Source organism: Pararge aegeria, chromosome 7 (genome assembly GCF_905163445.1).
Source record: "Pararge aegeria chromosome 7, ilParAegt1.1, whole genome shotgun sequence".
In the NCBI taxonomy this organism is placed as follows: Eukaryota; Metazoa; Arthropoda; class Insecta; order Lepidoptera; family Nymphalidae; genus Pararge; species Pararge aegeria.
Window position 1 is genome coordinate 7,829,276 of NC_053186.1, and position 12,716 is coordinate 7,841,991.

Sequence of the window (12,716 nt, forward strand, 5' to 3'; positions counted from 1 at the left end):
CTGATGATGGTGATGATGAAACACAAACATGAACCGGATATTATGAAGTTATAAGGTTTGCCTTCTCGGACTAAGGAACCCTAAAAATGCGCCCAAGTTCGCAGAGCTTTTGACATTATTTTCTAGGAGAGGTCACGTCTTGAGCCATTACTCCCGTTGCATAGAAAATGAGGAACCCAGCAACCATAAACCGGTAGAGATACGTGACGTCGTAGCATTTTAATACGATCGCAGAGCATATCCCAAGCGGGTAGACCTCTTGCCTTAATGACTCTGAATTTAGATGCGAAACGATTTCCATGGCTGTCATGTGCGCCTGGTATTTTTCAACCGGCTAAACAAAATTAGCGCCTGGTAATTTAATTTTTTCCACTTTGAGGACTTTCAAGGCAATTCAACTCCCTAATTAATATGTTATTAGCGATTATAAATTATTCCTCATCCCTAATCCACCAATCAGATATAAATTTTATTAAGACGGCGGCCTTCGGATTAGTGACCGTTTGGGTATAAAGCATTCAAATTAGCAGTTCAACCCCCGTAATAAGCTTTAAACTACGAACTTATTTCAAAGTTGGAGGAGAATGGCTCTATTTGCTGGGAATATACATTACAGAAACAATAAACTGTTAACACTAAAAATAAAGTTTAAAAAACGGCTCTCTCCCTCAATAGTGGTCAGGCAATGCATGTCTGACAACTTCGGAGGGTTATAAATGTTAATTACCATAATAAACATGCCAAAGTTTCCCTTGCTGATAATAGAGTCATTGACGCTTCTGCTACTACTTTCTGTTACTAAGTTAACCAAAGTAAAAGTGAAGAAGGCATCAAATTACTAGACGCCATGCTTATTCTACTGAAAATACTAGGCTTAGCCAGCCATGAGTCAGTTTTGCATTAATATAGTGTAATTACGGGAAGAGGCCCGCCGCGCCGCGCCGCTTGGGATGTGTTCCGAGACCGTATTAAAATGCGACGTCACATACGGCCGACTGGCGCAGTGGGCAGCGACCCTGCTTTCTGAGTCCAAGGCCGTGGGTTCGATTCCCACAACTGGAAAATGTTTGTGTGATGAGCATTAAGTGTTTTTCAGTGTCTGGGTGTTTATATGTATTTTCTAAGTATTTCTGTATATATAATTCATAAAAATATTCATCAGTCATCTTAGTACCCATAACACAAGCTACGCTTACTTTGGGGCTAGGTGGCGATGTGTGTATTGTCGTAGTATATTTATTATTTATTATTATTATACCTCCACCGGTGGCTTGGTGTCTCATTTTGTATGCAATGGGAGCAATGAGCGTGAAAAAAATTACATTTTCAAGTTAATGTATGTATTTGAGTTGCAATTCATTGCAATGATGATGGTATGAAAAGAGTTAATTCTAAAAAAATGTATAATTCTTTTGAACTGAATGAGTTACGCTAAAGAAACAAACACATAAATGTATAGGATTAAGTCTGTGAGAGAATTACATAGAATACGTCACTACACATGTTGTTTAAGTTACGAAGGAAACCATTGACATAATATGTTACTAATTTGTGAGCGTACTAATGGATTCTGAATAATATTTACATAAGCTTATGCCTCGACTTCGTCCGCGTTAGGTTTTTAAAGAATCGCGTAGGTAAATTTTATTCACCCGGTCTTAAAGTAATTCAATGCGTATGCTCTCCAAGGTGCAAGCTATATCTCTGCAATATTTTCAAAGGTAGGTTTTGATGTTAAGCCATTTCAATATAGCACTTTATTTCACCATTCGGAAACTGTACCCCTGTGCATTTTTGGGATAGAAAGTATCCTATGTCCTTCTTCGTGCCAAATTCCATCAAAAACTTATTGTTTGAAAATAATTTATAGCCAATGTTTCTTTGTATAGCTTCCTTTTGGCGAAGAAATTTTATAAATTTAAAATGCATATAAAATTTTCGGAACCGACAGGATTTGAACCTGCGACTCTCGGGCAATTGCGACCTGAGCGCTTTCACCAATTAAGCTACGGCTCTCCTACCGTCGATGCCGAAATTAGTATATGCCTTTCACATCAGTCTTATAGCGACTGTAAAACTTTCCTCGTTATAATATTAATATAGATACACCCTCCAAAATGTATGTTACTTGGACCAGAGTGATCATGTCCTTGTTTTTCCAAACACATATTTCTTTATTTTACTAAAAGAGCCAATTAAGAGCCAAAGTACAATGTTTCATGAAAATAACTTGAATGACAAACTTTCATACAAACTTTGAACACATATTTAAACACCTTTGAGGTGGATGTGTAAAAAATCTTTTATTAGTGAGCGGCGTTTACGTCATAACGGCAAGCTAATTTCAAGATACCAACTACAGCGGTTTAGACTGTCCGTAGATATCTCACAAAAGACAATAATTATAATCGTGTCTTGATTTATATTTTGTTCAAATATAACTTATAGGTAAATACAACTCGGACTCTTTAACACGTACGAAGAATAATAAACAGCCGCAGCTTGTGATAAATGCTTAATTATTAAGTTGTGAAATTATGTTGGAAAATAGATTCTGGCCGGCTTCCTCGAGAGAAACATGCTTCTGAAGCGAACTCAACATTTCGAAAGTGTCTAGTAGTAGTATTATTAGAACAACAATGGAATAATGAATTTTGAGTTTTTACCAAAACTAGTGCAGTGGGGATTAAATTCTCTGGTTCTCATGTTTTACATGCCCACTTCATAAAATAACGTGTTTGTACTTATGTACACGCGTTGGAAGTTATACTTTTTTGGCGTAACAAGATAAAATCTTCAAAAATTTTATCTGTCGCCTTATTCTAAGTTTGTAGAAGAAACGACTCTAACAATAGAAAAAAGGGATATACATTGAAAGGTTTATTATAGTGTTTTTAAATATCACAAAAAAAATATTTGTACATAATTAATGAAATGGAACTTCAGGGTGTCTGTCGGTTTTTATGTGACGGTGTGCGCGCGCATCGAAAAAATTTACTCTCATCATTTTTACTCTCAAAAAAGAATAACTTCAAAAACTGCTACTGAAAACTTCATTTTGTTTTTAAATAATATTTTAAACAAATGTATTTACTTAAATAAGAGTTAAAAGTATGTTGGTTAGCAAGTTTATTTTTTTAAACATTGAAGCTTTGTTTTTATGCAATAGCTACTAGGAAAGCAGAGTTGCTAATGAGAGCGATCTCCAAACCGCAAATTGTAGGAACGCTAGAGCTTGCGGTCCGCTCCGCATTAGACTCACTGGTATTATTCCAACCGGGCGGTGGAACGAGAAGGTAGGTAGGGAAGGTATTCGATGATCACAATCGGAAACGAGTTGCAATCTTTTTTAATTGAAAACATTTAAGTTATTTTAATTGCTTAATTAAAAGAAATTAAACGTTCACGTCACTTGCTTCAACGGTGAAGGAAAACATCGTGAGGAAACCTGCATACGTGAGAGTTCTCCACGTGGAGCACACTAATCCGCACTGGGCCAGCGTGGTGGACTAAGGCCTTTGACCCCTTCTCATTATGGGAGCAGACTCCTGCCCTGTAGTGGGCCGGTAATGGGTTGATATGTTGAATATCTTTCTTAATATGAAGTTTCTTTCGACCGCGTCTTCACACGCGTGCAATGCGGAAATCTAAGCCCGCTAGAATCCTATATTCCCGTGACGAAAATAAAAAATTGTTGTCCTCGATCTCTTTTAATAATGCTCTAATATGCTTATATCATTGCAACTAATTTGTTTCCTTTGGTGTAAAATAAAAGTGTATTCATTCATTCATTCATAATTGGTATCTATCTACCAAATTATATAACCTATTTGCCGGCCATTATTAAAGAAGCTTGCGTTACCTACTCATATAATGGAGGGAGTTTATATGATTAGATTAAGATTTAGTTGTTTTTTTAATCTATTCTATTCTTATATTTTTAAGCATTGTGACGCTTGTTAGCTTTATACCTCGAACCAGTGGCGTGCATAGCCCTTGGACCCAGGGTATGCACAAGGTGTTTAGTACAAACATAAAGTAAAATTAAAATTTAGATTTTAGGTATGTCGGTTTCTAATCAAATTACTTCACGAAAGTTATATTTTTGATTGATTTTATACTATCGTCTATCTACTGCGAATTGAATAAAAGTACATACCCTGATTTACGACACAAAATTATGACACACCATTCGGCATCATTTCTAAGCACGCTGATGATGATAATATTTTTTTCCAACATATCATGTTTTTGGCGGCTTTACGAAAATTATTAAGATCACAATATCCTTTATCATTTCACACTTTACGTATATTGGGCAATAAAACACAAGGATAGCAAAATAATCGATTGGTGTGTACAAAGCCGCTTAGCCAAGAATAGTTTATATTATTAAACATACGTGTTACTTTATCAACTTTTTTTTGGGATATTGGTATCATTGGTACAAACCATCCTTTGCGAATGATTTCTAATTTTACGATATAGGGATAGAAATTAAAGTTGTTACTTAAGTACTTTTCTACCAGGCACACTGAACCAAAACAAAGACCGCACGAATGTGCTTTCATCATAAAATGAATGAATAAACAATAAATTCACCTTAACACATAAAACTATCACTACTCAAACTTTTATAAGTTACTGAATTTATGCACTTGAACCGTTTATTTATCACCAACGCCATAGAGCGACGAATTGTTCGAAGTTAAACAATAATGGCGAATGAATATGCTAATGATAATATTTCAATCGAAATTAGTCAAAATATGTCTTTAATTTTTTTGTATTACTAATAAGTATGGGTACGAAAGCTATTTTATTTTGATATGTTACCAATAAATAGAAACAATATTTATTGTTAACTTTCTCACTTTCCAATGATTCCTGGAAAACGTAATTCATTTTTCAAAATTTAGACAGCGTTTAGTTTCGGAACTTATTTTTAAAACAGACTAATTCGATGATATTAGTTCTCTGATTTTCTTAAAAGACACTGAAAGGTATTTACATTTGTTAATAATATTTTTAATTCTAAAAAAAGAATAATGACCGTTAACAACAATAACAAACCAAGCAAATCAATTCGTTCATAAAAAAATCAAACACGTAATTGATTATCCACTTCCGTAAGCAGTGCTTATAGACACACACACTTACAGAATTTATGAATTAAATTGTTTACACAAGACCTATGCTAATCTTGTAAGTACAAGCGCACGATTATAACATTACACGACACACACTACTAATTCGCACGCATCTAGCAGAACGATTCTTTCTTTGGGCGTGCTTTTTTATTTGATTTTTCTATGCAACAGTAGAGGGCGTAATTTGTCGAGTGATTCATAATAATTGATTTACCCTGCAATCGATAACATGAGATTTAAATAATAATATAGGTATTTTTACGTGTTTTAAAAGCTAAATGTTTACGGTTAAAAATTAAAATACGAAGTAGAAGATTTAATTTAGTATGCTATACGCCTCACGCTGGTTGCGCTGTAGCGTGCCTAGTGACGATTGACCTAGAAGTTTGGCCGCTCATTACTAGATGGCGCTTTCATATATTTTTTACTTAGTGTTTTTTTAGTTACATAACTTTAATGGTCCTATCTAAAGGCTCTGTAAGACCCTGAGGGTAGGGTATGCACTGCTTATTTGCATATATGCAATGCATGCCACTGCCTCGAACAACTATCTCGCAATCGAAAACTGTAGTCGGTATGCCCGTTTTGGGAAATCTACTATTTAATTAATTCAAAAAAAAATTGATCTAAGCTATACAATAGAAGACATAAAACACTACGAATAAAAACTTAATATAATTCTCATTGGAGACTTCCGTCATCCTGTGTTTCGTACGCATTTCATAGAAACAGTTGTGTCAGCTATTTTGCTTATCACGCCGAAAGAAGACGAAATAAACAAATGTAGTAGACAAATATAATTATTCTAAAATTATTTTAAAACTATCCAGTGAGAGTAAATTAGGTTGCCTGTGTTGCGTTATTGTTATAGCAAGTTTATTAACACCTCATGTAAAAAGAGGGCAGTGAAAATTAAACTCTGTATCACATTGTTACCTACCTGCTGATCCTGTTTTGTGACTCCGCCCATCGTATTGTAGTGGTACCACCAACCACGACTGGGCTAGAGCCCCAGTTTTGTTGATCCAGTTAGCAAACTCCTCATTTTTTTTACTCTCCTGGTACAATTGACCGAAGCATGTAAATTTTCGTTACAGAGTTACAATGGGGTTTGGTTCTTTTGAGTTTTTTTCCGGTGTTTTTTTGTTGTCGTATTTGCCATGTCAATTAAGCAGGTGATAATAATAAAACAGACAATTATTTTTAGGACCATACTTACCGTACCCCAATTTAGTTAGCTCTTCAATTATTTTGCTCTCCTAGTACTGTTGACAAAACATGTAATTTTTTTTATAATAAGTACCATTTTTTCTTCTTTCATGGGTCGAGTTTATGGCGATGATGAGATGTTTATGAGGTCTGGCGATGGGCCTCATGATGGACGCCATGTTATATTAATATGACAATACATATTTAATTTTATAGAATAAGAGCCTTCAATTAATGCTTTCTACCATTAATACAGCTAGAAAACTTTATTAATGGAAGCGAGTGCACGACTTGTTCAGGCCTTGTTTATTTTTCGTGTTCTCCGCCAACGCCTTTGTCGACGAATAAAAAGGGTCCGCGCACCAGGCGCGCAGAAGCTATGTAGAGATTGACCGATCGTGCAAATTGAATATCCGTGAAATACGCCGGGATCCCTATTGTGTAGCTAGATTTTCAAAATACAGGCAATATTCACTAGAGTAGGTCAAAAAATATTATCTCCGAAAAAAGATTGAAATGACACGCTGAACTTAATGTTACGATATTTTGCTATGGGTAAATTTCAAATAATCGGGTTAACACTTTTTACCGACTGCGAAAAATCTGCCACGTATTGAAAAACAAAAACGAACTTGAATGAAGTCGCGGGCAACAACTAATTTTATCATAAGAAAGAAACACTAAAACGAAGTCACTGTGGCAATTCTAAATTTACGAAACATCATATGTTTCGTAAATTTAGAATTGCCACTAGTTATAAATAAATTACGACAAGACACAATTCACCATCTAGCCCCAAAGTAAGCGTAGCTTTTGTTATGGGTACTAAGATGACTGATGACTAAGTAATAAAAAAATCCATATCTGTTAGCATATTCAGAAAAAAAAAGACTGTACACTGTGACTGTAAAAAGAAAAGACTGTCACGGAACAAAACGGTATAATTTACTTTTCTTCTGGTTTTTATCGAGTTTGCGCATTTGTAATGCTATTTACTAGAAAGTGTCATATAAAATCATACGTTCAGAATCCCAATCCATATAAGTAGGATAATTTAATCCTCACCGTTACAAAAAACTGTTTTTCTACAAACACAAGAAATCGATAGGGGGAAAAAGGGGGACCGAACTTCCCTACTGTTGTGGGATCAGAATCCTGTTAAGAAGCCCAGCCAGAGTACCGAGACATTATAAGACGCTAAGATGCGTTTCATGATGATGTTGTTTCTACGTGTAAATTCAATGTTCTAAAATAGAGAAAATCAACACAACTGAATATCACGTTTTGTGTCTGAGGCACGCATTATATAGGGTTTGATTATCTGTGACTATGTCACTCCAATAGCAACAATAAACAAAACTAGTAGAATAATTAAAGTTGACAATGCGCTAAGTCCAGTTGAGTATCGCACAACTTACCAATTTTTTATTTAGAAATACTTTCCGTGCATAAAAATGCGTACATAAACATACATCGGGCATTTTTTTCCACGTTATACTTCTGTCAGCTGCAGGTTAGCACATAACGAGGTTGAGACCAACACTGCATTGTGTATTTCAAGATTTTTTGTGTTATTTTTCGAATACGGTTTCACTGCACGTCCTAGACGATAAATCTGATTTGTTTTGCATACGAATACATTGCGGAATTCATTGTTTTTGGATTGCACTTCTGTCAGAGTCAGGATAGGTCCGCGACTCACTTCAATGTGGATTGCTGTATTGCCTTTTTTGGGTTTTCATTTAATTGTTTGTTCCTACAACTAAATTTGGAATATTTTTAACATTGAAAAGTAACAACAAAGGGTAGATTGATTTAGTTGCATGGACTTTCAGGTTTCGAATTTTGAACTTTAATTTTTAATCCGATTTTTAAAGAGCACGTTTTGTCAGTAATCATATGAATGTGTACGTATAGTAATAGTATTTTTTATGGAGAGAATATATTACGAACTGTCTCTGTTCATAAGTATTAACTAATAAATTAACAGTTGCAGCCTTCAGCCTTTTTGCTTTTAGATAGTCCTTCTACAGACTTGCAAGAACATATATGTAGGTATGTGTAGGCGTAAGAACGAGAGCATGAGTTATAGTTTTACCTTTCTGCTCTTGCCATATAAAAGTCCGTGGCCCCCTTGACCTGTTACATAAACAAATGTGATGTTATGGTTGTCACTGCGTATTTTTGACAACATTGTACAATTATTTCTCTGAAAGTATTTATTCCAGGAAAACGTTTTGGAACAAAAGTTTTCTTATTATAACTAATTCTCTAATCAATCGACTTGGTACCTCCTATCTAACTAGCTTTGTATAAAGAAGATGAAGTGGTGATGCTTATTGTCATAAATGTTTTTTGTTCCACAGCTGGTGGGCGGCGAGTTCGATATGGAGCTGAACTTCGTGATACAGGATGCCCAGAATATCCAGCACATGCTTGAGCTGCTAGACCACTGCCCGCCCAGCTTGCAGGTCAGTTTTTTGCAGTCAGTTATTGACTATTTCATTTTATATTCTATTTAAAATTCATTATTATCACTTTCATGTTTTATAAATATTTTCATTTGTTAAATAGAATAATTGAGAGTAGAAAATTGAAGGTTACATTAGCACTTGTCGATACGAACTTGTCATTGAATATCATAGAATGTCGCAATCGTCAGAAAATGTATTAATAATATATTTATTACAAAAGTAATAAATAAACAAGTATATTTAGAGATTTTTAAGAATACTTTGCAATTTAATTTTTTTTTTAAAGCTGTTGAATTTTTATTCACTTTGCTATTCACAATTGATCTCTTTGAAAATATTGGAAATAAATAATCCTGATTGATTATGATATTTGGCACTAGCTGTGCGTATAAGTCAAGAACCGTGGACTATATGACATATACTTACGACCAATCCAAATTATTATTTTTAAATAGCGGAAACTACACGTAAGCGTTACTTCCGTCAGAAAAAAGATCTGAGTTACTCCCTAGTCGTGCCTAAGTTTTTTTTCTGTTTTTCTGTCTGTTTGTTTGTTCGTTACCTGTGTTCGACTAAAAAGTTCAGCTAATCTTGATGAAATTTGGCCCACATGTAATGTAGCTTGATTTATTCCGAAACCCGTTGAAGAAACCCTTAAAAGAAACATTGAATAGTTATCTATACATGGCTTGACCGTAACTTCTATTGGTGAATTCTCGCATTGTAATAGTTTGTATCCTGGAGACTATGATTACTTTTAATACCGGGATCAGCTAATGAACCGCGGGATGCTTAAAAAAATAATTACCTTTGAAAGTACAGCATAATAGCAAAGATGTTGACAACATTTTCATAGAGATAGCTCCGCATCCTTGATACATTATATATTAATTTCAGCTTTGGAAAATATAATGTTCTCGGGAGGTAAAAAAAAACAAAATAAATACGAACGAAGTCGCAGGCAACCGTTAGTGAAATAATTATAATAAAATATGTAATAGGAACAAATGTTTAGTGTGTAGATGTTTTACATGTTACTTAAACTGTAAATACTATACGTTTATATAACGATTTGGCTGTTAATAAATATTATTAATATAATACCTATGGTATCCTACATAATCTAAACGTTGTATAATAATTACATACCTGCATATTGTATCCCTTTTACAACACTGTATAAATTATTGTGCTCGATAAAAAACATCTGTTTACCGACCCACCTTTCCGCCACTACCGCTCGTTAACGGCCCCCTAGTCAACGGCTATGCGTACTCTATTTGCAACCCCATTTGTTAACTTCACTCCTCTATTTTTATGATCGCCTAGTACTGCTACACCATAAGGGTAGAATTTCTATTGTTGTTCGCTTTAGCTTAGAATTTAAATTATGGGGTTTGCTTCATACATACGCCTGACGTGTAAAAGTTATTTGTATCGGTACGTTGAGCATTTTGACAACCTAGTTAATTAATATATTCTAAGTAAGTTAGATTATAGAATAGTTTCATTAATATTTGTAATGATAATAACGATAGTGTTTTATCAATAAAACATGGTCATACATCATACTTTAAAAACTATTATATCGACGAAAGCTTCAAGATTGTTTTACAGGATATAATAATATGCAATAAACTAATAGATATGACTTAAAATATGATTACAAGGATTGGGATTCTACAGATGTTTATGAGCTGCGGTAATTATTTAAAATCCATTCGCTTGCTTGCCAGCTGTTCTTATTTAAAAATAACGATTCACTCATTTAGATAAAGGATGTACTATATAAGTCAGCCTACCAAACAAAAACAACACCGTCCATTAACGTTTAGGCCATAAAGTATGGACCTATAGCGACCAAAAAAGATTCCTGCCTTTTATCCTGCAGCATCTCATATTATTTCATATGCATGAAAGAGACGGGCAGATGAATGCACCTTCGTTCATAATACTTCTTTTTTTCTGAAGGCGTGCCGTGCCGCTCGTATACGTCTTGTTTGTGGTTGTTTTTTGAGACCATTCAAAAGATTGTACTGCCTCGGGCCCTATGACGCCCTAGTATCAAAGTGGAGCAAGTTAACCCTTTAGAAACTTCGCAAAGCATTTTTGCAGAAAAGAATCAACTTGACCATCAAAGCCGTGACTCCTTTAAAAGGATGGAACAATTAAAACGTACTTTTAGAACGATCCTATCCTTGCGGATCAATATTCTTCAAGGTATGGGCTCCTGGTATCTCCAGGATCACAAACAACGGGTTAAGGGATACTCGAGTTAAAGAAAAGGGACTTGGATTTTTTTTTTTAATTTTATGTTACCATAAAAGTGTGATACACAACTTCGTCAAATAAAAACTTTACATGCCGCTGCGTAGAAATATCCTTCAAGATATGTTGTCCTAGTATCCCCAGGATAGTATACAACGGCTAAAGGGGACTAAAGGGGAAAAACCGTTTTAGGGTTTTTAATAGCTGTGTAAAAAAATCAAAGCATTGTTTAAAATATCGGTTGAGAATGAGTAAATGAACAATTAAATCAATGTGTCGGTAAACGAAGTTAACTTCGCGAAATTAGGTACTTTTGCGTTCGAGTTAAATTTAATTTCGCGTCGTTTCAGTAATTTTACATTTAATAATGCTTGACATCCGTTAAACGTACGAGACAGCATTCTTAATCAATTCATATTTATTAAGATAAATCATATCACGGATTCCGCAAAAAATCATCAGCTTTTAATAAGTAGAAGCCGAGGGGTAAATTTAGCAGGGAAATAACCAATCGACGGCAAGGCGCGGCGCGGTGCGCCAAACATACCCAACAAGCTTAGCCTTAAAAGTTGTTAAATGAGGTGTCGCGTCGGCCACGTTCTACAAACACAGAAATGAAGCACATTGGATTTTAAGTGTTTTCTGACTGAACTTTGCGTGAAATTTAGTGCAGTTTAGAAAGGTGATGGTTCTCATAAAGAACATGGACTAATTACTACTACAAGTTAACATGGACTAGTTACTATTACAAGAATTTTTTATATTATATTATTTATTCAATCATTTAAATTTAGATTTCAGTTAAAAAAAGTAATTTAAAAATCAAAACTATTCAAATCGAACCAAAGATTTCAAAATTGCTAAGGCAACAGTTCTTGATTAAGTGGTAAAATGTGACTGATGACTATTATAGAAGTTCCATAAATGTTCCAAAATTCATGTTGTAAAAATCTGTCGAGATATGAATGGAGCATTTGCTATGTCAATGCGATAGGTTGGCTAGGAAAATTATATATTATTACGATTATAATTATTACGATTAACGACCAGATGATTACGATACCTCCAGCCTCAAAGCCACAGTCAAGCTCAAGCTTCAAGCGAGAAGAGAGAAGCTTTAATGGTCAGAATAAATAATCAATGTAATAATGCTTGATAAAGGATTATAAATAACCGGTCTTAAGCGGATTCCGCCAGATCAAACATGGATAGGTCGTGTATGAAACAAAGTACAACTTTGTAGCAGAATCAAAAAACTTATAATTACATACACGCCCCACGTGCTATCTATCACGGAGCGCGTTAAGATGACGCATTCTTGTCACGTCATCGTCGTCGATCATTCTTCCGTTGCTGTGCTAATATTGCGACACTTCCACTCACAACAAAGAGATGTTGTGAGATGTTGTAGGTGCAGAGCACTGAGACTGAGCTGTGAACTTCGCTCGAATATTCGTGTATATACCTTTTATATTATTTATGTTAGTTAAATTTTGCTTCGATATAGATTGCGTGAACTGAATTGATACCAAATTTTTTATCCCGGCAATACAATGAACTGATAAATTTTTCCCTGGGATTTAGAAAAAAAAGTTTAATAATTTCGACGGCTCCA

At 34.7% G+C, this 12,716-nt stretch overlaps 1 protein-coding gene across 5 annotated transcripts in view; it reads left to right on the plus strand.

Moving 5' to 3' along the window:
- The window catches only part of LOC120624859 (neurobeachin), a 619,299-nt gene that overhangs the window by 288,120 nt on the left and 318,463 nt on the right, over positions 1-12,716 (plus strand). For all 5 annotated transcript variants that reach the window (XM_039891595.1, XM_039891597.1, XM_039891596.1 and 2 more), the window contains exon 2: positions 8,726-8,830. In XM_039891595.1, coding sequence (XP_039747529.1) covers positions 8,726-8,830 — 105 coding nt within the window. The remainder of the gene's footprint in view (positions 1-8,725; positions 8,831-12,716) is intronic.